This window comes from Bacillus rossius, chromosome 16 (genome assembly GCF_032445375.1).
Source record: "Bacillus rossius redtenbacheri isolate Brsri chromosome 16, Brsri_v3, whole genome shotgun sequence".
Classification (NCBI taxonomy): Eukaryota; Metazoa; Arthropoda; class Insecta; order Phasmatodea; family Bacillidae; genus Bacillus; species Bacillus rossius.
The window spans coordinates 3,214,290-3,242,045 of record NC_086343.1 but is presented as its reverse complement, the minus strand read 5'-3'; the positions used below and the strand labels follow the sequence as shown (position 1 = coordinate 3,242,045).

General features: G+C 39.8%; 1 protein-coding gene across 1 annotated transcript in view; it reads left to right on the top strand.

Annotated features, from left to right (window-relative positions):
- The window catches only part of LOC134540282 (protein MTSS 2), a 48,950-nt gene that overhangs the window by 12,478 nt on the left and 8,716 nt on the right, over nucleotides 1-27,756 (top strand). Inside the window, exons 4-13 of the mRNA XM_063382940.1 lie at nucleotides 6,653-6,737; nucleotides 7,696-7,787; nucleotides 9,542-9,840; nucleotides 11,862-12,176; nucleotides 13,449-13,565; nucleotides 14,394-14,562; nucleotides 16,313-16,678; nucleotides 17,443-17,582; nucleotides 19,110-19,218; nucleotides 27,631-27,750. Coding sequence (XP_063239010.1) covers nucleotides 6,653-6,737; nucleotides 7,696-7,787; nucleotides 9,542-9,840; nucleotides 11,862-12,176; nucleotides 13,449-13,565; nucleotides 14,394-14,562; nucleotides 16,313-16,678; nucleotides 17,443-17,582; nucleotides 19,110-19,218; nucleotides 27,631-27,750 — 1,812 coding nt within the window. The remainder of the gene's footprint in view (nucleotides 1-6,652; nucleotides 6,738-7,695; nucleotides 7,788-9,541; nucleotides 9,841-11,861; nucleotides 12,177-13,448; nucleotides 13,566-14,393; nucleotides 14,563-16,312; nucleotides 16,679-17,442; nucleotides 17,583-19,109; nucleotides 19,219-27,630; nucleotides 27,751-27,756) is intronic.

Below are 27,756 nucleotides of genomic sequence, written 5' to 3'. Positions count from 1 at the left end.
AATAATTCATCTAACCACTCAACCACGGTGTCTGTATACGAAGTGTTAACCTGATAGTGGAAAAAAAGTCACCTCGAATGTGTGCAGTTTCATCACCTGTGTGGCATTTTAAGCTCGCAAATAACGTTTAGTGAATATCTGGCGACAAAATTTGTGTCCGAACAACAAATTTCCAAGAGTCATGGGAAAAAAAAATCACAGGATCAGTTTTTAACTGATATTAATGTCAAGGGAATTGAATTACTGACGTGGCATGTGAAACTGACTCTTCAGCGGGCTTTGCAACCAGCTGACTTGTTTAGTGTTCACATGATATGTTTAACTTTTAGTCTTGTAATTCTCATAAATAAAAAATATCCAGTATATATTTTTTTCATAATATTTCAATTTGAAAATCATTAAGGATTTACGCGTAAGGTAAATAGTAAGCACTTAGTGAGGTTACTGGTACTGTTTGCATTGTAATGTTCGGAGCAGTGTTGTCACAGTCCTTGGTTTCCAGTATGTGTGGTGTTGAGGCCTTCGTGAGTCCTTATATTGCTTTTGGCTTTTAAAAGCCCTTAGGCTATATTTTAATTGTTTGTGAATAATAAAATAGTCCTTGCTAACATTAAATTAATTAAATGCGTAGTAGAGATTGCCTTGGAGTTGTGGTTAGAGTGAGTTTGTAGTAGCTTTTGAAGAGCTCCGAGAATTCACCATAATTGTGATGATTTTTTTATGTAACAATGGCTGGTCACAAAAGGTCCTGATAAGGTCCCCAAATAAACAGCTATGGAGTTGGACTGTTATGAAAATTAAATTTCCTTGCAGTCCTTTGCCAACTTGCGTTTTGTTGTTGACACATCACTTCAGTTTATTTATTTTGACTTGTTTGGTGCAGTTATGGCATGTATGCCTTAGCACTAACATAAACAATAAAAAATAATGTATTAATATAAAAAAATTGAAATATAATTAAATACTGATCTAAAACATATTAAATATAATTTTAATTACAAAATATATAAAATTTTATTAAATATTAACCTAAACCATATTAAGTATGGTTTTAAATAGAATAATATGTAAATATAATTAAAATTCTTATTATGATACTGTTATACTCTTACACACCACACACACATTATCCAAGGTCTGTCCACTCAAATCACGTGGAAATATCTTTGGAAAAGGTTTTATCTTGATAAACTAAACATACACTTTCCTGAAAACAGTTAATCTATTTTGTATTGAGTTTAATTTTGTTTATGATATACAAAAATTACTCTGATATAAAAGGGTTGTAAGAAAATTATTTTTAAATTTCATGAAAAGTCCTGAAATTGGTTCACCATGTACTAAAGACACCCTGTCGTAAATTATTTCTAAATATTTTTTATGTACATAATATTGACTTGCGTAACTGTTTCTAAATGAAAATGAGACTTCTGAGATTAACTCACCTCTTCTGTATCAATTTGGATCTTCATATTATGTATCCTGTAGTCTTTGAAAAAAAAAACAATTTCTAAGAACTCGGCTAGCAAAGGATTAGTTTTACTATGTCTCAAATATTTGACTTTGTGAATAATTAAAAGGTTAGTGCTGAATGCTTTTTATTGGTTAATTTTTTTTTCATATGGGGGGGGGGGGGGGTTAGATATCAAAAACATTTCCCATGGAAATTTTTTTCCCCAGTAATATATATTATTTTTATTGTCTGGTACTTTTTTGCTCCATTAGCAGGCATAAATAGACACTGCGCCGGGTTTAGATAAGTTCTCCAGAGATAAGACTGGACAAATATGGGCGTATCTGTATTGGTATAACCAACAAAATTATTTTTTTGTGCATTAACTATTTAAGATTGTTTTCATGAGATATTTTCTGATGTCACAAATGGTGGTCTGCCGCTACTTGGTGGTAAAACTCCTTAGTTTTTGAACTGCACAAGAGGGTACGAACCATGTTCATCTGGAGAGGAGAAGCATTGAGGATGCTGGGCCAGCATCGAAGATCCATCGCGCGGCGACGGGTGTGATGCCGGAAGTGGTGATTGTGTTGTCTAACGATAGACATCCTCGACACCCACCGGTGTGCTCCCGCCCACGGCTCCCGTCTGTCTCAATCTGTCTGGCGGGCTCGTCTCCGTAGCGCGATGCATCTACCAGCCCAGCCAGGGCCTGATTAACCCTTCGGCTGATTAGGCTGCAGCCTAGGGCGCGAGGATCAGGGGGGGAGGGGGCCTTAAATTGTGTCTCCGCATGCACTATTAATCTAGCATCATTGCAGCCAGTACAAGTCATGCGGCCAAAACACGACATGGATTTGGTTTTCTACTTGGTAGCCTGCAGTCACTTGCCACGATTTTGGTCGTATAATGCGTTGGAGGCGCTCTGCCTTTATGTACGGTCCGCTAAAAAAAAAAATAGTTTGCCACCCTAAGGTTGAATGTCGTGCAGATTAAAGGACAACGTTAGTTTCGCTTGCAGATCGATCTGAAAACTTTTATAGGTAGTATGAACCTTGTTAAAATTTTCACACTAGTAAACAAAGTCAAAACTGATATACTACTGTTTAGGCCGACCTTAACATATACACCTGGCGGGGGTGCGTCCTCATAATTAGCCCAGGGCGGTCAGGACTCTTGATCAGTCGTACCTACACACGGGCACCACGAACCTAGTTGGAAGTCGCGCAGTTTCAAAACTTTGGGTTACTTTCTGCATTAATTTTTTTTAAACTAGTTGACCTGTGAGGATAATTTGCATTTTATCTTGATCGGTCACCGAATGGTAATATATAATAATTGGAAAATAAGTTAATGCAAGTAATTATTAATTAAATTGAGTTGTAAATCAATTAGAAAGCAGATTCTTTACTTTACAGAACTTCTTTGAAAACATTGTTGGAAGTAATAATGTGATCATTGTTTACTTTTTGGCTTTGTGTCTTTAACACAAAATTAGTATCACTGAATTATGAATTTTTGTAAAAGCCATGTACAACTAACAGTCCATGTTAAAAAAATAAGTTTTTTGGTAAATATAATATTGCCCTTTGAAGCGTTTGACCTTTTGCATTATTAACGGCCATAGCTAAGTCTGCTTTTATCGAAAATTATTTTCTCGTAATTTGGAAAGGCAAGCTTGAGTAAAAATATAAAACTGCAAATCAATGTTATTGAGGTTAGGGAAGTATAATGTAATGTTACAAATGCTGTAAATTAATGGAAGGAAAAAGGTAAATTAATTAAGTTATAAAAGTATATGGGTATAACGTGTGATAAGAAACATTGATTTAATTTGGTTTATTCACGTGATAGACTTCTCTTGCATAAAGAATCTAAAAACAAATTCAACAGCTGTCGTGCATGTTAGTTAAACAGATTGTCAATAAATGGCTCCCTCTTTAATGGCACTGCCTTAATGACAAAAAAAAATTACAAAAATGTTTTCAAATATTATTTTATAACAAAAACATTAATTTTTGTCTATTTGTTTATTTTTCCTCATTAGAATCATTAATTTTGATGAAGTATTAAGGAAAATTTAGCATGGTTTATTAGGCATTTTTTAAAGTTATATTATGTGCTAAGCAAAAGCCAAATTGTTAATTAAAGATGATAAAGTTTAATTGTTTTTACAGTCGTAAGCCAGCACGACCATTAATAATTCTAAATGTTGTACCCTGTTACAATACTCTGACCCAGAACATTCTGAGGTACAGTTTTTTTTTTTTTTCCCCCTTTTGTTGGATTAAAACCATTGGGGGAAATGAGTGAATGGTTCAATGGATTGATATCACTTGGGAAAAAAAGATTGTTTGAGATGACGACGAATGGCGGAGGTGTTAATGAAATTTTGACGGAAAGATTTCTACTTGCGAAAAATCCTTTTGTTACCGCACCGGGGATCAAACCCAGGTCGCTGGTACGGGAGGGAGTGATAGGACTACTCTAAAGCCATGCCCTCGGGGAAATAAATAAGGCAGAGAGGGTTTCTGCTACAGCAAAAAAAAAAACTTTAAAATTATTAGTAAATAAATAAGTGGAGAATATGTTCTCCAGGAAAGATGTTGGGATGTTTTGTTGTATTAAATTAAATTAAATTTTTTTTTAAATTGTTGTTTGACGAGTTGCGATTCGTTTTCAAGTGCCAAGGCCACTGACTCTCGCCGGACACTCCTCTCCACGGGTGAGTTTCAGCACGGTGCCGGCCCAAGTGGCTAAATTTAGTCGTGAAAAATCTCTCGCTTTATTGGGCAATAACGGGGGGAGTCTGTGTCGCTGCTCGTTGTGCCGCGCGTGATCAATATAGCCGCCGGCCCTGACCCCCCCTCGGACCTTCGCTCTCGCTGGCGAGGCCGCGGGACGGTGCTTCCACGTTGTTAAGCCAATTGCCGCTGCTCCAGCCGCGAGTGTCCGCACCCACCCACGAGCGGACAGCTGTCCCTCGGCCGTGGGCGGTGCGAGGCCCAGGTGCTAGGGAGAGCGAGACCTCCGAACCTCCGTGGTCACTCACCCCGAGTGTGTGTGTGATTATCTTAATGTTATTGTAACTAAACACCCTAAATATAAATAAATAATTGGCTTGTTTTATTTCATATTTTTAAATATGTTATAACTAGAGACCGGAAAAATCCGCGAATTAATTTCGCGATAGGCTGAAATGCAAATGGTTACACCTCAGTGCTGCCTCTGCTATCGGCTCACAACTCGCCTGGATGACTCTGGGCCGATGAGAAACGCCCGAAAAATAAATAAATAAATACTTTGCTTGTTTTATTTCATATTTTTAAACACGTTATAACTAGAGACCGGAAAAATCCGCGAATTCATTTCGCGATAGGCTGAAATGCAAATGGTTACACCTTAGTGCTGCCTCTGCTGTCGGCTCACAACTCGCCTGGATGACTCTGGGCCGATGAGAAACGGCCGAAAAATAAATAAATAAATACTTTGCTTGTTTTATTTCATATTTTTAAACACGTTATAACTAGAGACCGGAAAAATCCGCGAATTAATTTCGCGGTAGGCTAAAATACAAATGGTTATACCTGTGCTGCCTCTGCTATCGGTTTACAACTCACCTGGATGACTCTTGGGCCGATGAGAAACACCCGACCAAAGCTTTATCGAATCACAGGCTGCTACGTTGGGACGCCTCACAAGACAGCAGCCAATGAGTGGGTGACATTTGACTGAGTGTACGTAGAACTATGGAGTTCATCCTACAGGTCATTGAACCCGCAAATTTTTCCTGTCCCTAGTTATAACATAACTGAGTTTATAACACGTAACAATTTAACAAAAAAGAAATATCTGTGTCACTGTTATGGTGTAAACACATTAAAATTATTATGAATAAATATTGTTTATAATACATTAAAATTATATTTGATTCTCTAAATAAAAGTCATGAAGTTATGAATAACTAAAAAAAATTTAAACAAATAAGTAGACAATACTAGCAGACGTTAGTCAGCATGTTGTATGGCTTGTGCCAGTCTAATAAATTAAATGCTTAAGAAGAGAAACTATTCAATAATCTAATGCATAAACTTAGAAATAATTTTTTTTACAATCAAAGGAAACTTTTGACTGCAAAAACATTACTTTTTCACAACAGAATATCTAAATAGGGCAACTTCTTGTTAATTAAATACTATTTCAGTGTTGACATTCTTTATCTCATCTGTATTACTGTTTTAACTTTATGTGTGTATAATTAGATATATTTTTGGCTGCAAATCATATATTTGTATCTGTATTACTGTTTTAATTTTTATCGGTGTAAATTTTGTATTTATTTTTTGTAGTTATATTTGTTCCTAATTTTTTTTTTTTACTTTAATGTCTACTTTTTGTATACGTATATAACATTTAACTTATATTTTGACATGTCTCATACTATTGTGTAAAAAAATTATATCGTTAAATGTAGGGTATAAAAATTAATGTAAAAAAAAAAACGAACAACAAGCAACGGTGGGCAAAGTACGGTCCGTTGGCTGGTTCCGGCCTCCAAAGTGGTGTGATTCGGCCCTTGACACAGTTCTGAGTGACGACTACCTACACACATTGTTTACAAATGTTCCCAGGAGTCCCTAGCTTTGTCTACTGAAAACAGTAATGCAATTATTCTGAACACAAAAAAAGAAGTTAGTGGAATGGCATCGGAGCATCCACAACAGTGGTCGCTGAAGTCTCGAGTAGAGATGGCTGTGCTATAGCGAGCCAGATGCATCACACTAGTGGTTACCCCCCACCACCGGCCCCAGCCTGTAGGCACATCACGACACAGCCTTTCTTGACTCAGTATCACATGTTATGATTTGTTAGCTTTTTTTGTAGTGGGTATTTGAGAGATATTTATGATTTTTTCAATATGGCACTTAAAAAAACGTGTGACGTTGAATCAGAATGCTGTGTTTTTAACTGTAACTTTCCACAACATATTTTAAAAAAAAAATATTTTTTTCTATCTATATCTTTGTAATAAATTATATTGGCCCGCCGAGGTAGTTTGTTTCCCCTCTGGCCCTCTCGTACAAGTGTGTCTGCTCTCAAGGAAGCAGCTGTGGAGGAAAGCGGAGAAGCTTGACCTCGGAGGTGGACACTGCCGCTGCCTGCGGGGTGGGTGTTAGCCGTGCCGTGCGGTTGTTCCAGGGGCCACGAAGGAGATCGGCACGGCGCTCACGCGGATATGCCTCAGACACAAGGCTGTCGAGGCGCGGATGAAGACCTTCACCAGGTGCGTCGGTACAGGCGGTCTTGGAGGCTGTCCAGATGCAGCTCGAGATGGGAAATGAATGGTTTCAGGCTTCGATTATTTGTTTCGTCATTACGGAAGTAGCACCACCAAAATTAATATTGTCTGCAGTGGCGGATCCGAGGGGGGGCACCAGGGGCAAGTGCCCCCCCCCCCCTCCCCCCGAAAAACCAGTTGTCTCTGCTACATTAATATTGCAGACAAAAATGATTGTTTCTGAAACCAATCAAATATTTTAATTTAATTAATGAATTTCTTGTAGGATCATAAAATCTGGTGTTTGGATGTTATGTGTAGTGAGTGTGAGTAGATTAAATACAAATTTAGTAATTTTAAGACATTTTTTCTCCGGCTGTTCTGAAATCCTAGAGTGCCCCCTCCGAGGTGAACCTCTGGATCCGCCACTGATTGTCGGTTCGTAATTTGATTTTCAGGGTGCCAAGCATGAGGGAAGACTTGGAATGGTCAGCAAAATTAGAATTCCAGGAATAACCGGGGAATGGCCAGCTAAATGTATCTTACATCAGGGAATCTAAATGAAACGGTCAGACGAATGCTCGCCCTAGGTCGCTAATCCGTAAAACTGTCTCGCGCGTATCGTAATTGGTTACAGTTTTTTTTTTTTTGGTGCAATCCCTGGCAGGCCAAACGTCTGTGAGGGGAGCTTTATTCTTCGTACGTGGGACCGAATCCCGTCTTGCGTTGGGACCTCGGGAGTGTGACGTGATAAACATCACTTTGCGGAAATTTTTCCAAGATGTTTGTTACCGTGTAAACAGTTCTGTTACGACATTGACGGGTTCTCGCGGATGGAAAATTTTGGGGAACGGGAAACTCGGTCGGATGAGGAGGTGCGTTGGAAACCGTGGTAACTCGGGGAGATTGTCGGCAAGTAGGAAGCGGGATCGGTAATGCTGGGGGCATGCGTGCGGTGTTGCAGCGCCATCATGGACTGCCTGGTGATCCCGCTGCAGGAGAAGCTGGAAGACTGGAAGAAGGCCGTCGTCAACCTGGACAAGGAGCACGCCAAAGGTGCGTCTCCCGCCCCCGACCAAGCCAGCGTTCGGCAGCGTTCTGACTAGCTGGAACGCACGGGGCGTGAGGCGCAACCAGGAATCATCCACCCAAACTCCTGCACAGTAGAGATACTCTTCTTCTCAGTCACTGTTCAACACAGTAGAACCTCTCACGTCCGATCATGGCGGGACCGGGCCGTGGTCGGAACGGCCAAAAAGGTTGGATATACGTAGGAGCAAAAAAAAAGAAACACCTTTCCCAGCTGTACAGTATGTATAGTAATACAACTTTATTTGTAAAAATATTGCTGTATATATTTGAAACATTTACTTTTGTTAAATTATAAATGAGAAGATGAACACAACGTGAGCATGCCTTATTTAAAGAATTCAGTAATGTTGTTTTTTTTTTTTTTTTTTTCAGTTTGGTCAGTCTTTGATTTTGCGGAAGTGTCCCTCCACTTTTTTTTTTGCCCACAATACAATACGTTACGTTAAAAAAACATAGAACAGCACAAGATTATAGTACGAGCACATTCTACGCCAACAATCATGGCTGAACTGACAGTTTGCGACACAAAAACATGTAGGTGCGTCATTTTTTTTTCAAGTCTGAACAGGCTCGCCAACCACGGAGACTAGGACGGATATCCGGAGGAGTCGGTTGTGGGAAGGTCGGATGTGAGGGGTTCTACTGTACTTTTTTTTTTGTAATCTGAAAGCTGAGCCTAATGCCGCACAGCTATGATGCAGACTGGTAACAACGGGACATCCAAGATCACAGTGTACTTGGAGAATGTGTCAGGCAGCTAGCGCTCAAGCTAATGTGGATGATTTGTGCCAAGCTTTTCTTTTCCCAGAGAAAGTGTTAAAAACTTCAAATAATAAAATTTGCGGTCAGAACAGGTGTGTGTGTGTACATAGCTATGTTTAAGGCAGTGGTCTTCAAACCTTGTGAAATCAAGGGACAATAAATTCCTTGGCTGAAGTGTTGCGGGCTGCACTGTATCATGAACAGAGTACCACCATAATCATTACGATGACTGTTTTCTTCCACGAGGTTTTTGTTTGTCGTTATTTTGCAAGATGACGAAAAGTCATTTTGTTTGTCATGTTAAGGAATGTAGTTTTTGTTCAAGGGTCACTTCACCAAATCAGCAGATATATTTTAAAAAATTGCTTGTCTGTAAAGTCGGTTTACGGACGATAGTTAAACGTGACAACATCATAACAAAACATTGATGAAATGATTGCATACTTATATGAATAAAATTGAATCATTTATATTGAATTATCACTATTTTTGCATGGATACAAAGAAGGAGCGAAATGAAATCTACATTTTAATTGATAAATTTACTTTTATTTGCACTCATTAATTCAAACATGTTTATTACTTTAACGAAGAGATTATTTTTAACTATAACTTTTGTACATGTTTGCTATTTAACTTCTTCCGATCTGTGTTGTTCTGCTAAGGATAGGACGACGATGGGGAAAGTAGGAAACGAACGGGAGTGTTTCAAGTTTTAATGTGCCTCGAAAAAGGTCAAATCGATGGTTGTTCCAGTCGAGTGGAAGAGAGACAGATGCGGCGCAAGCGTGCAATGAGCGTTAACGGGACACTCTTTCATGCGTGTAGGCGGCGTTCATCGATTTACTAGACTTTGTCACGTCGGAATAATAGTTGAAAGATGGAGGAAGAGGAGGCGTGTGATGTGATCCAGTGGATCTCCGGGGCTGGGAGTGAGGCGGAGCGGGTGGTTGCAGAGTTCAAGCGGGCGCGCGCCGAGCTGAAGAAGCGCTCCACAGACACCCTGCGCCTGCAGAAGAAGGCGCGCAAGGGCAAGGGGGGGGAGCTGGAGCGCCGCGTGGAGAGCTGCCTCCAGGACGTGACGGAGAAGCGCCAGCTGCTGGAGCAGACGGAGAAGCAGGCCGTGCGCGCCGCGCTGGTCGAGGAGCGCAGCCGCTACTGCCTGCTGGTCGCCTTCCTGAAGCCCGTCATGGTGAGCGATCCCCCCGTCCCGTCACCATCGCCATCGCAGCGGCTCTCTCGCACTTGCCGTTCGGTGGAACATTTTTCTTAAATAGATGTAATACTGTAAAACGGGGTGAATAGAAACAGCGGGGTGGAATAGAAACGGTCCATTTAGAGATTCATAAAAACTAAATCTTCAATGAAAAATCATTCCTAACAATGTTGGCAAATTACTTTAAAAATATAAGGCTTAAAAATTAATGGTTTTATTCATAAATACCTTCTTAGCAGACTGTTTCTATTCACCCCGCTGTTTCTATTCATCCCGCTGTTTCTATTCATCCCGTTTTACGGTACCAGCTATATGTAATGAGAAAATAGTAAGATCTACAGATATTCCACTATGTCCTGCTATGTAAACAGAAATATAAACGGAATTTAACCGTTATAATAATTAGTTAGCAGCTATTATTTGATCTTTACCAAAAGTTAATTTTTTACATGTACAACGTTACGCAAGTGATATTAATCGTGAACATTTTGTGTGACTTTTTTTTTACCGTTACTAGAAAAGCAGTTTTGATATCTGGTGACCAAATATTTTTTGAAGGAACATTAAATGAATTTTAAAATATGGCACCGTGAGATAGATTTTGAAAGCTTGTTGGAGTACCTACCGTGTTCCATCGCGAAACCGTCGCATGTTTTTTACTGAAATCAAGTTTCAAAAGTAGGGATGCAATTTTTGTGCGGGGGAAAAAAAAAACATTTTTTTTGAGGTAAAGTTTTGAATAAAAGCAAAACCTATTGCATGGAAAGGACGTTTAATTAGAAAGTAGTGTATGCAAAAGCATGCCAAACAATTGAATAAGTCATGTAACATAAACATGTTTCATTCAACTTAGAATAGAAAAATGAAAACCTTGACCTTGAAAAGCATAACTATCATCGTAGTACACACTAACCACGAAAGAGTGCGGGCTGTCGAATGTAGTTTACTCCGCACTAGACAGAGCGTGCGGGTTGGATGCAATCAGCGAGATACTGATATTCGACTACGTGTGTGCACACTGTATTGTCTTTAACGTAACCAAACATGAATGGTGCCATCTAGCGCTGGCTACCTTTTTTATACGCGATACACAGCGGCGGCAAAGACGAACACATAAAGGTTACTACGTTTCAAAAATCTTTTTAAAAAAATTTACACTTCAGACAACTGCACATTTCTGTTAATTAAATAAGTGGTAATATCCGAAAGACTAATAGATTTAAACTTTGAAAAGTTCATGGGCAACTTCTTACATGGAAAAAAATAACGTATATCTTAGTGAGAAAAAGGCAGGACCAAAAAATTGAAAATATTCGGCGGGTACTTCTTAAACAAGTTTTACTGCAATTGTATTACTGTATTTTCCCATTGCAACTACCAAACTCCCTGGAAGCAACTTGAAAACCGAATGCTGTTCCACTGTGCTTTATCCCATCGTGTTTACTACCAATAACCAGCACTTGAGATCTAACAACAGCGAGACCAAAAATATCAAGTGACTTTTATGCAAGAATTTGTTTTACAATTTTTGACGCCCTAAAACAATGGTGCGACGACTATGCAATAAAACACGGTATGTTCTCAAGGGTTCTGGCTGTAGATCATAACCGAGCAGTGCAATATGTGCTGCGACATTTGGTTTGTTCTTGCAGGGAGTTGTCTCTCACCAGTGCAGCATGTTTCTAAAGTAATGTTCTGCGACGATCAGGGGCTAAGCCGGGGGGGGGGGGGGGGGGGGGGGGGGGGGGGGGTTCAAACCCCCCCCCCCCCCGCCCCCCTTAGCACCAAATCTTTAATAAAATTTCTTATTCATCACTCAAACAAATTTCATATTAAAATTAATAAAATTTTTACCATTACAATATTTAAATTTAAGAACAGAAAACTGCTAAAATAGCACTATTTTACACCTTAAAATCCAAATTTTCCTGGGGGAGGACCCCCCGACCCCCCGCTTTAATACGGTGGGGTGGGGTGGGGAGGCATGCTTCTTAACACCCCCCGTACACAAATCCTGGCCGCGCCACTGGCCGCGGGTGACGTCGGGCCTCACGTCGCAGTGCGTGTGTGTCGCCAGGACGAGGAGGGTGGCGATGCTCTCGGAGCTGTCGCACCTGCAGGAGGCGGTGGAGCAGGTGCAGAAGCACGCGGCCGACCCCTTCGTGCTGCCCCCGGCCAGCGAGCAGGTGCTGGCGGACATGCGGGGCGGGGAGGGGGGTTGGCAGCTGCGGTCCCCGCCGGGCAGCCCCGGCTCGCTGGGCTCCCGCAAGTCCAGCATGTGTAGCATCAGCAGCCTGAACAGCTCGTCGAGCGGCAGCACGCGGTCCCGCCAGCACTCGCCCAACCACCACCACTGGCACCGCTCCCTCTCGCAGGTGCGCACAACTTTCCTTTACCCATGGCTTTCCCTGCCCATTACTTTCCCTGCCCATGGCTTTCCCTGCCCATGGCTTTCCCTGCCCATTACTTTCCCTGCCCATGGCTTTCCCTGCCCATGGCTTTCCCTGTCCATTACTTTCCCCATCCATTACTTTCCCCACCCATTACTTTCCCCACCCATTACTTTCCCCGCCCATTACTTTCCCCGTCCATTACTTTCCCACCCATGACTTTCCCTGCCCATGACTTTCCCCACATATGACTTTCCCCACCTATGACTTTCCCTGCCCATGACTTTCCCCACTCATTACTTTCCCTGCCCATGACTTTTCCCACCCATTACTTTCCCCGCCCATTACTTTCCCCCCACCCATTACTTTCCCCGCCCATTACTTTCCCCGCCCATTACTTTCCCCGCCCATTACTTTCCCCCCACCTATGACTTTCCCTCCACTTATTACTTTCCCCGTCCATGACTTTCCCCATCCATGACTTTCCCCATCCATTACTTTCCCCATCCATTACTTTCCCCACCCATGACTTTCCCCACCCATGACTTTTCCCACCCATGACTTTTCCCACCCATGACTTCCCCCACCAACTCCACCCCACAACAACTTCCACCCATTAGTTTCCCCGCCCATGTGTTTCCCCACCCACCACACCCCTGCCAATCACTTACCCACCTATGACTTTCCCCACTTATGATGTTCCCCACCCACTACTTTCCCCTCCCACCAATTTACTTAACCCTAACTTTTCGCCATTTTTCTACACCTATCCATCTTCACTATCTTTCCTTTCTCGTTCTTGTAATATGTATATATATTTTTTGTATTGAGTCACATTTGACAGAAAGTTTTACTTTCAACTAAGCCTGTGCGAATGTTAGTTTTTTTTAGTTTGAATTTAATACGAATATAAAATTATTCACAAATACAAATTTTGATTTTGAATACCTAGTAAGAATGAGATTTAAAATTCCTCAGTTCAGTGCTTTCTTCCTACTCCACCTGCTAAATGGCAGTTCTTGGACAATCTGTGTGAAAAATACAGTCTAAGGAAAGGCGTGTAAGAAAACAACAGATGTAGACAAAGGACAGGATTTTATTTCACAGTGCAATTACAAAACTATTCCTGTTTCATTGACTTTTTTTTTTTACCTTGTTTGCCTATTATTCATTTAAATGATTTTGTTCTTAACTTGTGCTTGTTTTGTGTGTTTATATTTTTTTTTATGTATTCTACATTTTGTTTTGTTACGGTAGCGACCTCGACAAGGAATCGGTATTCTACGACTATCGAGCATTTCGTCCCAGGACTCTGGGTTCACGTCTCAGGACGCGTTGTTTGTGCGGCCTCGCAGTGGCCACAGCGAGCTGCAGGTATCTTTTCTTTTGTTTGTTTTGTTTATATTTAATTTCTCTTTTATAATTTTTATGTTATCTTTATTTCTGTAACCAGCTTTTTGTTTAATTTATTAATTTGGCACTAACTGGTACTTATCACATCGTTCTACTAGCGTCATGGGTTGTCTATCAGTCTGTTCAGTTTTTCAATGTGTGGCGGATCTGACTTGACAATTTATTTCCAGGTGTGAGACATGCCAAAGGGCAGAACATACTTTAACGTTTGTAGTGATCACTGTTACATACAGGGTTGATGCATGGATGCAGATCTGAAAGCTCCAGGCAATGAAGTTTCGACTTACGAATGGAGACAGCAAATATTTTTATTGGCATATTTATGTAGGTTTTTACATTGTACCGTGTACAAGATGCCTAGTAGGTTACAAAAGTCAATAAAATGTGTAATGTAAATCATTAAAACTTTCAATCAGCTTTCAATATTACAGTTCTTATTCTTTTGAATATGAATTTTAAATAAAGTTGGATTTTTCGTCATGCTTGGTATTTATAACAAAGTTGTCAATGTTCCCCACAGTGCTGGTTGGTGGCAAACACACAAAATGTTTTTGATAACTTTTCCAGAGTAAAATGATCTGGGTCTAGTCTGTACCAACCTCGGGGATTAGTACAAGTATTTACCAATTAATTTAATAGGAAACTGCGATAGAACATTAGCATCAGCAAGGTGCCCAATGAAGGACATGTGAACTCTTACGAAATTAGTACTTTCCAAAGGATTTACACAATTTCTGAATTTAAAATCGTCGGACCGGTGAGTGTTTGAGGCCGCAGCAGCCGGGGCAGTTGCAGGCGTCGGAGCACGGGGCCGGCTCCGGGGGAACCCCGGCCGGGACGGGGGCGGGCGGAGCGCTGCCCCCCACCACCGCCACCTGGCCCAACCTGCAGGAGACGCTGCAGTTCGAGCGAGCCGCCAGCGCCATCATGAGCGAGCGCCCGCACACCATCTCCTCGGGTGCGTGCTCGCAGCCCGTCTCGGGTCGTGATTTCATACTTGTGTTGACCACCAGGGGCGTAGCCGGGGGGGGTTTTAGGGGTTCAAACCCACCCTTCCCCCTCCCCCTTAGCACCACATCTTTAATTAATTTCTTATTCATCACTCAAACGAATTTCATATTAAAATTAATAAAATATTTACCATTACAATATTTAAATTTAAGTACCGAAAACTGCTAAAATAGCACTATTTTACACCTTAAAATCCAAATTTTCCCGAGGGAGGACCCCCGGGCCACCCACTTAAATACGGGGGGAGGGGGCATTCTTCTTAACACCCCCCCATACACAAATCCTGGCTACGCCCTTTTAGACTTTTTCAATTGCTTTAACTTCCACGAAATGAAAAACATATACAGCGCATACTTTTCAGCATGATTAACTGCCAAAGCTACATTTTTTAACATTTTTGGGTCGTGCAAATAAGGAGCATTTGATTTATTGTAGAACTGAAAACTTTTATTAAATTTAACTGCAATGCCACTCACTGGCTACTTCGTGATATGGTTTATATATTTTCTATCACAAAAACTGATTTCATGCTTCTTGGCTGTCAAGGATCGTAACAAATTTGAGAATTTTGAAATGTCGGTTGAAATTAATTAATGTTTTCTGTAAGAAATTCAAACCATTTCTTGAAGTAGCCAATGGCATTGCAGTTAAACCAAAAAAGTTTCAGTACTGTAATAAATTAAATTCTTATTTATACAGCCCAAAAACATTAAAAATGTAACTTTGGCAGCTAATTATGCAAAAGGATGCGCTGTATATATTTTTCATTTCGTGAACGTTGAAACAATTGAAAAAGTCTACAAGTTTATCTGTAATTACTGTAAATATAAAATCTTGAACTTAAATGGGAGGCACCCCCTTAAGTAATGATGTTTGAAAAATCAGAGCTCCGTGATTTTGAAGAATTTGAAAAGAGTTTCTTGAGAAAAATTAACACTTATTTCAATACCTCCATGTTTAGTATGTAATGTCACAGCATCTGAATGAGTTAAGGCCCTTCCCTACCTGGGCACACGTACGGTGTGTGTAGAGCTTCCGATGAAGTCATGCAATTTGAAACTGCTGAAGCTGTACGAGTGGTGGTGGTGTTTGTGAAAAGCATTTTAAGAAAACGCTGAGGGTAGTCCGGTTTCTGGATTTAGTTTTTAAAACATATTTTTTAGAAGGGTGAAAATGACAAAACCACATGAGATTTCAGATAAAAATTATTTTCATGGACGAAACAACTGGTAGTGATTCTTGAAGCTCTTACGGGAATTGAATTATACCTTTCATCTTCATTTCCCTGCCATATGATAGGGGTGTGCTGAGCTGCTGCAGAGTCAAAGGTTAGGCCTGTTTGGAAAAAAACGTATTTTGACACTTGCAGTGTTTGTAGATATCGTTACTAGAAATGTACAAATACTAGAAGAAATAATTGATTCTGTAGCAGTTTTAATGTACAAGTTGAGTTCTGTTACTCCTCCTTACGTTTATAGGATAAAAAAAAAAGAGTTTTTCCAAAATCTTTACGTAGGTCCTCGATGACGATTGGCCATTCAACCTGGTCACGTGTTTGTAGGCACGGTTGACGTCGGCCGCAGTTTTCTTTTGCGCAGTCTCATCCTATCTCTAAATGCTCACATGCAGTGAGTGTGTGTACAGGACTCGTGTGTGTGCTGCAGCCACAGTGAAGGCAACCGTGCGTGTGTCGGCAGCGTACGAGCACGGACACCAGCGCCCGCCGCTCACCGTGTACACGTTCCAAGCCCCGGAGGCGTGCCACTCCCAGCCGGCCAGCCCCACGGCGGGGCCCCCGGCGGGGGGCAGGGGGCCCGCGCAGAAGCAGCCGGCGGCGGCGCTGCTGGCCTGCGAGAGGCCGCCGATCCCGGAGCGGTGCTCCTCCCTGGAGCGGCCGTCCGTGCCCCACAAGGCTCCCGCCGGGCCGCACATGGGCGTGGCCACGCCGCTGCGCCACGTGCTGAAGGCGCAGCAACAGCAGCAGCAACAACAACAACAACAACAACAACAACAACAACAACACTCGTACCCCCACCACGTGCATCACCACCCCGGCCACAAGGGTGAGCGTGCGTTCTCCCGGAACGACCGGCGTTCGAACCATGCATGGGGCCACACATTTTATGCTGATTCGTAGTTCAAAAAGAGTTCAGCGGCAACCCCAGTGGGAGTTTTTCAAAATTAAAATTACAGCGTGTCTTTGAGTGTGTGCGTGAATAATCATCCTGCGCTGGTTTTTAATATGTTTATTTATTGGAATTTTGGGAACGTGTACGTAGCAGCAACTTGAGAGCCTAAGTGTTAGACACCATAGAAATTCAAATAAATTCAAAAATAATAACAACAATCAAATGAAAAAAACTTTCACAGAAGTGAAGGAAGAAAGAATGAAAAAACAACATAGACAAGTAAAGGTTAGCTTACTGCCTTTTTTTTTCCGGGAAGGGATGCACTGGTATAAAAAAATAGTAGCTTTCTTTGTCTTTTTGTTTTTAGAAGTGGTCATAAAGAAAGTATTGGCGAGGGGGCAGGGTAAGGGCAAGAATACTACCTAATTATAATAACGTAGCACAGAAAGCGGACAAAAATTGGACAGAGGGTTGACACCAGTGCTGTATTTATTAAGCTGAGACAACGGGACAAAGACTTCACTTGTATCCCTTGCAGAGAAAGTGTTGGGTTTTTTATGGCTTAAATGACAGGTGTGACCCGTAGCAGGGGCGACCTTTCCGCGGGTAAGTAACGGTGGTCGCTGGAGGAGTTTCCCTTGAGGGTAGGCCCGGCTCGAGGGGGCAGACACCAGCCGGTGCGTGCGGTGTGTTTGCAGGGGAGCGACCGCAGCCGCCCATGTACGTGAACATGCACGAGTTGGCGAGCCTGGCGGCCAGCAAGGCCCAGGAGATGGCCTTCCCTCCCCCTCCCCCGGAGCTGACGGCGGCCGGCCCCCCTCCCGACGCCCCGGAAAAGGTACCTCGCAGCTGACCAGTGGCGGATCCAGAGGTTCACCTCGGAGGGGAGCACTCTACGATTTCAGAGAAGCCAGAGAAAAAATGTCTTAAAATTACTAAATTTGTATTTAATCTACTCACACTACACATAACATCCAACCACCAGATTTTATGATTCTACAAGAAATTCATTAATTGTATTAAAATATTTTTTTGGTTTCAGAAACAATCATATTTTTGTCGGCAATATTAATATAGCAGACAACTGGTTTTTCAGGTGGGGGGGGGGGCACGTGCCCCCCCTTTGGATCCGCCACTGCAGCTGACTCAGTTTACAGTTGCTTTGAAGAGTGATCATTCGGGGAGTGTCCACTTTCTGGGAAGTCAGGGAATTTACGTACTTTGAAACCTTGAAAAGTCATGGTAATTCAGTGCTAGAGTCCGTAATAGCTCAGACTGAACAAATCCCCTCCTCTCGATTGTGTGTTAGTGCATAGTTCCACACACACACATGCTGTGTAATGGCGTGTGCGAGGTTCTGTTTGAACTAAGTATGTATTACTGCTGTAGGGATGGTGGAGGCTGCATTGTCTTTATTTCAGGAATTTGTAAAATAAGTAAATTATTTTAAATTTGTGATTTTCAATCTTGGAAAAGTAAGAACAAATTTTTATACATTTTTGTGTGGACGTCCTGCCAGTAGAAAATTAGAAATTTGGTAATTTCTTACGAATGTGTATTATTGCTTTGTGGGCCGTTTTCGTCGAGGCCTCCCTCCTAGACAATCCGGGTCACGTTCCCGGCAGGGTCCAACTCAGATTTTTACTAAAGGGAAAACTTGTTTCACGTTGTAGGCTTTAATGGCTCTAATAATAAATGCTCCAGTTAATTAGTTGAGCTGTTAAAATCTAGTCAGATACACTTGATCCCATAATGTGAAACATCATGTCTGTGATTGTGTGCTTGTTACATAACACAACCATATGTGTGGTGTAGCGATATGGAATTTCTCGAAGCAGGTGTTCAGTGTGTCTCGTACATGGTGACTATACTCCAGCAGTAAACAGGTTTGCCCGACCCATGCTGACTCGGACATTTCTGCCTGCTCCGTGTCTCCTGCTCGTGTACCCACGGTTTAGTTACATAGTTGAAGAATATGTCTACGCACAGGGGCGTAGCCAGGGAGGGGGGGGGTTAAGGGTTCAAAACCTCCCCCCCCCCCCCCCCCCCCCCCCCTTATCATCAAATCTTTAATTACATTTCTTATTCATCACTCAAACAAATTTCATATTAAAAATTTTACCATTACAATATTTAAATATAAGTACCGAAAACTGCTAAAATAGCACTATTTTACACCTTAAAATCCAAATTTTCCCGGGGGAGGACGCCCCCCCCCCCCGGCTTTAATACGGTGGTGGTGGGGGGGGGGGGGCATGCTTCTTAACACCCCCCCATACACAAATCCTGGCTACGCCACTGTCTACGCACGCAGGCAGAATGTCGTCTTGCCGCTGCGTTGACGCTGGTGCGGTGCCGTGTGCAGGCGGAGGGCCAGGAGAGAGACGGCAGCACGAGCGAGAGCTCGGTGGAGTCGTCCAGCGGCTACGGCAGCCAGACCATGATCCCCGCGGACGACGCCGCCCACGCAGAAGGTAGCCCTGGGCTGTTGATAGGCATGAGGGCGCATGTAACTCACCGCACGCGATGGAAGTGAATCCTCTTTGGCAATCCAAACCTCGACTCTTGAAAGTATATGTCATAAAGGTTTAAAATGGCAGAAAGAGAGAAATAAGACAATTTTCGAAATTAATATTACTCACTTTTTGAAATACATCATGAAAAAAAAAACTGTGCGTGTTACTGTTTCCTTGAAACAATTCTGTTATTTGGAACATGCCAAATCTGTGAACGAAATGTGAAAATCCATAACAGGTAGCGCTATCTATGCGAGAAATGCAGGGACTGTATCAGCAGCGCTCTCTGCGCTGCTGGTTGAACAAGGAGGAACGCGAGCGTGTTGGTAGCAAGTATAAAATTCATGGCATTCACAGTTGACTGCACATGATACCTATTATCTTCTGGAACAAACGTATGTGTACACTATGTTTTATTCTTTCATTCGTCTATCTCTCTTAGTTTTTTTTTTTTTTTTTTTTTTTTTTTGGACAGGGGACGAATCATTGCGTAAAGAGGAGAATGAAAACAGCTCAGAAATGTATATAGAATAGTGCTCTCTTTTATATCTCTTTGGCCAAGTACTTATGCTCTGACCTTTTCGTGTCTGAAACATTTCATAACAATATTTCACGAAAACGTTGCATTAAATTTCGGCCCTGAAATTTTAAATTTTACTCTTAGTTGCACACAAAGAAGTTTCACTTCAATAAATAAAATAAATTTTGCTGTCCGGGGCTGGCATGTGTGTGTGTTCATGATTGTGGATAGTTCTATATTATTCACACTGATAACAGTTACTAACCTCTCAAAATGTGAAATACGTCGCAGCACCCATACACGAATTTGAATCATCTCAAATTATTCTGAATGTCTTTAGTTTCTCTCGGAAGTAAAGACTTGTCTTATCTTCAAAATTTTGGTTTCATTATTATTTTTTCCCCGCAAAAGTTAGATTCATTCCCATTAGTAAACTATGTTTTATCCTGCTGTCTGTCCACAGAAATCAAACTTAAATTGTAGTGAGGGTTTGCCTGCATCTATTATGAAATATTTGTTCATATTAAATAGCAGGCTCTTCAATTAAAATAGGTAGTTCCAGAATCTGAACATTTTCCATTAATTATCTCTGGTTTAGTCGTTCGTCTGTGTGCATAATTTCTTGCATAGTTTTCATTGTAAAGGATGCTTCAATGTTAATATGCACATTTAATATGATGTAACCTTATTTCATTATATTGCTACTTGATGAATTTCTTGCAGGGATGAAAAAATATAAATTTTTTAGAACTTTGTGAGGATCTGGAATCTGACTTATAACTCCTATAATGTTGTTATTGACAAAATAAAACATTATTCACGTCACATTAATCAGGATCTTAAGTCAACATAAATTCACACACTGCAATTCATTCATTTAAAAGAAGTAATAATTCAGTTTTAAAATATTAGCTAGTATGGAAAAAAAACTCTTTCTACTTATGCATATTGGTTTACAAAATATTCTGGCACATTCAGAAAAAATTTGTTTACTTCAGCATATTTTATTTAGAGTAGTTTAATTTTTATTATTATTATTATTATTATTTAGACTTTTATCAAAGGTAGTAATTATGTAGTTACCTATTGCTATTTACTAACAAGAATGCATGTTTGCACATAAGCTTGCTTAGAATTGCTTTATTTTTATTAAAATAACATTGATAAAAGGGACATTTGCAAGGTATTAGCTTTTGTGTTTATTGAACTCTGTTATTATTCAAAAATCCAACAATTTATTCCCTAAAAAAAGTTTTGTAATTTGTATGCATGAATACAATTTTTTTATTATGATCTGCACACTAATGCACAATTACAAAAAAATAGTTACTAAATATTGGATGTTTTTTCAGTTTACGAGATGTATTCTGTGCACACAATGAAAAGTAATTTTATTTTTCAAAAAAATTAGGTGGTAGTGAAGGAGGGGGGTGTAAAAAGCTTTGCATAGCTGAAAGATGCAAGTTTTTCAGTATTTCATATCGTTGCAGCAATACTAGATGGTGGAGTGCTTTCAGGTGCCTTAGAGTAGTCAGTAGTGTGTGCGTGTGTGATGTTTCTGTGCATGCTGCAGCGAAACCTCATTAAGGGGATTGGTGCAGGACAAAAAACAGTCATTCGCCAGAATTTGTTGGAAATGAGCTTAAGTGTTTCATAAATGCTTGTTTATTACTACTGTAAGGCCAGCCAGCACGTATATAAGCTAGCGGGTTAGATTTGGCGAGTTAGTGGCGAGAGAGCTTCTGTGGGTGGAGGTTGTCGAAGGTCGCAGCTCTGAGGCCTGCCATCTAGCGGGAATCTTTCGAAGGTCTTCCACAATATCGCCTTTCTCTCTCTCTCTCTCTCTCTCTCTCCAACACGGGCGGAAAGCGAACCGCGATAACCAGCTATTATCTTCGCTTCCCATCTCACCCTATCCTTCATTCTCGGATCAGGTAGCCGCCCTACCCCGCGTAGACTTTCGTGTTACTCCAGGAAACCAAGACTTAAAAATGCACAAACCTGTGGAAAATTTGTCCAAAGCTGAATTTTTGTACTGTGGTAGAGTTGACTATGCTTAATAACATACAGAAAGTTTACCGCTGTAGACTTTGTACGTTATCACCGAAAATTTGCATTTAAGTCCTAGGTGACAGCAACTTGCATCAGTCCATTAAAATGCTACCCATTTATACAGTTTTTAATTTTGACTGTCCGTAAACTTACCAAAATAATCTAGAAACTGTAATACACCCATTAATGTTAGAAAATAAATAAATTTTTAATATTTAAGATATGATATAAAGCGATTAATTCACGACATATATTTTTTTATCTTTGCCACCCAGATAAAAATACGATTTACACCGATTTGAAGAGCCCAATGCGAAAAAATGTCTAATGTTTTTTAATTATACTTTTAGCTTTAAGATAGTATATTTATAAAGAGTCTAGCATAATTATTTGCCTCATTAAAGCTGCCCGAGCGTTGCAGTGTACTGCGGCCGTACTGATCTTTCACGGCCGGCGGGCTTTGAAACACGCTGCGTACTGCGACACTCAATAAACTTAGTCTTATTTACGGATTACTTAAAATATATTTAATGCATATGATATGGTGTATTCATGTTACATCTATTGAGATATACATATTCTTTTTTCTTATATGAATGATTTTTGATACAATAAAATTAATAATAAACAATTTCTGCTTGGAACTTGTAAATCAAAATTCTAGAGGACCTCTGGTTTTATATATATGTGTGTTCGTATTTTGTTACAAAAATTTTATTATTCAAAATGATTTTAATACCAAAAAATATAATTATTTTTTATTTCTAATCTTAATATATCGTCTGTCATTTGTAAGAAGGGGCCATCTTACATTTTTGTTGAAAATGAGTTAACTGCAGAAATACATGTTTTCTTTCATCCTTCATGGTCTGTAAGAAGGGGATAACTGTATCTCTAATAGTTTTTAAGATATGACAGGGGCTAACCATAAATAATTAAAATACAGTGATGCATTACAGTGTGCTCATTTTGTTTTTCTGCTCTCCTGAAAAGTTTATGTTTTGTAGTTAGCCCCTTCTTACAAATGACAGACGATATATAAATCTCGTGTCACAATGTTTGTCCTCAATGGACTCCTAAACCACTTAACCGATTTCGATGAAAATTGGCATTTATGTGTAATTTTTTCCAACTTGAGAGATAGGATAGTTTTTATTTCGATTAATGGTCTTAATCTGATAATTTTAGAGTTTTCTAATGTGATGTATGTATGAGTTGGCAGAAAATCACCACGGCAACGGCTGTAGCATTGTTGATGCTTCATTCGTCTCCATGGCAACGACTATTTCATTGTTAGTGTAGTCCTCATCACTCATTAAATACAGACCACCAATTTTTAGATATATACAGGTAAATAACTATACACTGGTAGAACAAAGTCGGTCGGGATTTGAAAGTGATATAAATTATTCAAATTAAGAAGACAATTACTAACTACATCTGATTTCTAAAAAGGTCCAGTGAACTCTTTACCAAGTCAACCGATTTCGATGAAAATTGGCATTTATGTGTAATTGTTTCCAACTTGAGAGATAGGGTAGTGTTTATTTCGATTAATAGTCTTAATAATTTATAATTAATAATAAACTGATTATCAATGTTGATTGGTGTTTAAGCCCGGGAAACAGTGGGTACTTCGTTTCCATGACAACGTTGCGTGCTTGAGAGTCGGGAAACCATCGGTGCTATTCGATTTGGTCTCATTTTCCCCCCCCATAAATACAACCGTGCGAAGCCGGGTCGGGCAGCTAGTACACTATATTATTTTCGATCAGAACTATGCAAAATTTTAATGTAGCCTATATTATAATATATATATTTCATTGTATAAAATTAGTTTACTACATAACAATTGAAGAAAACCATACACCGTAAATGTACTTATTGAGTTTTGTCACTTTTATAACATAATTCGGATGATAATATTATTTTTTTCCAGAAAATAAATAATACATAAGTTGTGTTGTAAAATGTATTGATAGAATTACATATTTAGTAATTTTTTTTCTAAGTTAATTCATTGGAGTGCTGCGCCTAGCTTACTTCGTTGAATTGCTAGTGGCAAAGAGCGGTGGTGGATGTTTTTGCAAGAGTTTGACCGTATTTTATGACCCTAGCTGTGAGAGGGTGTTTGTCCCAGAAATCCTAACGGTCAAGGAAAATAGCCTTTCTCTGTAGTCACGTACGGGTCTGCTACTCGCGCAATATCGTCAGTTTATCACAACTTTCTGGGAAGTTCTATTGTTGTTATTTATTAATAATTTAGAAATTAAAGAATTTATCATACTAACACTTTTACCTAGGCAAATCGCATCCTGGAAGATTTTTATCTACGTTTGCAGCAAAAATCACTTGTAGTTAGGAAACTTTTATTCTTTCAGAGTAAAATTCAGTCTGGAATTACCATACATTAAAAACCTTAGTTTTCTGGAGCAAAAAACGTCCCAGCACGAGCGACTTTAACACTGCTGCACACACACTACGCAGCTTGAAATACATCAGTGGTCAGACTATTGTACCAGACACTCAAAATATACACATTTAAACCTTTAAAAAAAACACACACACACAGACAATATTTATGAAGTGATTTTGACGCTACGCTCAACATATTTAATTTATGTAACATGTAGTCAAATTTCTATACAAATATATTTTTTCTTACCTTTTATGATTAAAATTACCAATTTAATAATATGACGTTTAAACTTTGAGGTGTTTATCACAATTACCATGTAGGGCATTCTTTTAAATTACATTGGTGTCATAATGAGAACCGACTTAAAAAAGTATTAAAGTTATTAAGTTTACGAAACATTTTTGTGGATCATTGTAGAAATTATCATTAAGGACTCAACTGCTCATTATTGGTGTGATCACAAGGTTTCATCGGTAAACGTTTGACGTGTTACTAAGAAATATTCATTCTACTACTGTACAAATTTTCGGCTTTGGGATAATTTTACATGTATTAAAAACCTTTGTTTCTTCACAGCGAAATTCGTCCCGTCCCGAGCCTACTTCAGCAACCTCGCAGTAGTATACACTATGCGGCTCGGATCGCTTTAGTGGTCAGACACATTGTACCAGGCTCTCAACAAATAAACTAATTTAAAATTTAAGAACTAAATCGTGATCGTAAAATGGCCGCCATGGTGATTTGCGAATTTATGGAGAAATAAAAGCAGTTAAAATCTTATGTAGTTTCCAAGAGACATTATTACATCACCAATCATCTAAACAGGTTTAAAAATTTTAAACATATTCAGTAACTGGTCAGTTTTTTCAAATGTGTTAGTATTAACAATCTGGACCATATCTAGTCGGTGAGGTCTGTTTTGTTACAGACTATCTGTATTCTGGTATTTGGATTTTGAAGCTACGTAATGATTCGCTTTCAATGTCTATTAAAATATACCTAATGCTAATTGCAGGAATATTTCTACTCGATTTCAAAATTATAATTCCTGAACATTTGTAGCGGACACATTTCAATGTAACACTTAGTGATTTTCGAGTTGTGTTGAGGTTTCACATGCCACTTCGTATATACCTGCTCTGGTAACAATGAGTCATCACAACCGGTGCCGTCTGTACGAGCGTCTTCACAAGTTATCCTGAAATATGTTCTTAAATATTAATTCAAGTGAATTCTTAAAATCCTACACACCTTATCTTAAGTGTCGTAAATGAATCGTTATATTTTGTAAATCCATATAATATAGGAGCCAACATGGCGCGAAGCGATGGACGCGATACGAATAATATTTTTTTTTACTAACCACTACATCAGTAAATATTTGTGGTTTCCATTCGCTATGAATTCAAGCATGTAACATTTGTACTGCTTCTTCAATTCGGCTACAGTTAAATGGGAGGATCTGAATCACTGAAAACTTCTCAACAAAATCAACGATGAATCACAGGCATTACAACAAACAGTTGTCACAAGTCAAGTAGCCAATGAGCAAGTGACATTTTTCGAGTCCGTAGAGGATTGTTGAGACTATCGTACAGGTCATTGGCAACGCGCCCTTACGCGCATGGTTAATACCCGCATGAGTAGAGTGTAAAGGCGTAAGCATGAGACACATCTAGGTCCTCATCTAACCGCGCACACTTAGATTTAACTCAGGATAGGGTGAAAAATGTTTACTAATTTTGCAGTCCTAACAGTCACCAACGAAACGCCAGCAAAATAAATAAATAAGCTCACGAATATTGTTCGTGAATGAAGGCGAAGCTGATACTTTCGAAACGTTACCAGCAGATATTAAATAATGTTTAACTATTATTTACGTAGCTTACTTCTTAAAACTGCATTCATGTAAACTGATTTTGTGTGAGACTATGTTGAGTGTTTTCTGCTACACTTATTTTTCTGAAAAAAGTCTATTGTGGCTTAAAAAACTTGTTAACATTGATGCCTCTCATAAAAAAAATTCAAACGTAATTATACGTATACATGTTGAGTATAGTTTATGAATGGTTCACGTATTGCTGGAAAAAAAAAACATGTTTACAATTTTACACATCTTTTTGTTGTCGCATCGCGTCCATCGCGTTGTACATACGCAACTCTGAAAAATAAATGTATGGCAAAAAAAGCTATAATAAAATAATATCTTATCTTTCTTTATTCTTTTTTCTAAGCGCTCTAATGGCTTTCGATAGTTTTGTTCTTTTGTGTACTCTGCTTCTTCGGCATTTTATTCCTGAATAAATCTCACGATTACAACAAAAAACATCTAGCTAAATCACTGTGCTCAATAATAACAGAGAATAACCATTCAATTATACGCCGAGCTAGACCAAACACGTTCTCTTATCTACTGAAAATGAATACGTTGACTTCATATCAGTTTCACGCGAAATCCCGTCTCCCCTTCGTAAACAGCAGACAGCTGTGGCAGGGTGGGAACGGGCTGCAACAAGTTCGGGAAACTGTCGCAAGGTGTCACTACTGTCCAGCGCGCTCCATAATTTCTCGTATCCGAGCTTGCACGCGGCTCAAACATCTACAGCTACGTTTTTACTTTAGGTCCGACTGCAATAAGCTAAAGACTAAAATAAAGTCAATCATTCAGCCGACAGATATGTAGGCGTTTGAATTACAAATGAAAACGCGAATGTTATTAAATTCGCAAATGAATATCACGCAATTTCGTAGCAGCTCATTTATTAAAATTTAAATTGTAAATACGTTAAATTAATAATGATTACAGATAAAATAATGCTCACAGTCATATCTCCCGTGTCTGAAAATTTATCTGCGAAAGTTTTACCACTGAATTCTTTATAGTTTTTTAATAAAGCTTGAATTTAAAAAATTCCCGAAAATCAGCAATAATCTAATTAAAATAAAAAAATAAAAAAATAAATTTTACACCAGAATGGTTCAAATCTTCTCTAGCAGCTGAATCATTCACAAATATATTGTTTTTTATAATACGATGCTGGTGCACCAATCCCCTTAACACAGACTGACAGGTTTGGATATTTTGTTATTTCGAATTAATGTATGCATAAATTACTGTACAAACCAAAACATTAAAAGTTCTTATTTTATTTTTGGATTTCATCAAGTTTATCAAAATTATTATTTTGCTTGCATTCATGACAGGAAATGCAAACTTTGATCGGTGTCGTGGGTTTCCGTCTTAATCGCAGTGAAGTGGTGTGTTAAGGAGGTTGCCGTTGTGTTTGCGTGGTAGCGATAACGCACTGTAGTTTGGTGTTTTTCTGTTTGGTTTTCCGTTCCTCCCCCCCCTGCTCGCTGCCCGCACCCCGCGCCCCAGATGTGGTGTTGAGTGTGTGTAGTTTGGGCAGCGCCGGCCAGTGTCGCACGCCGCCGCGCTCTGGGACTCCGGCCTTGCCCCCCGCTGGGCCCCCGCGCCGGCGTCCCCTCTCGGCCGCAGGTGACC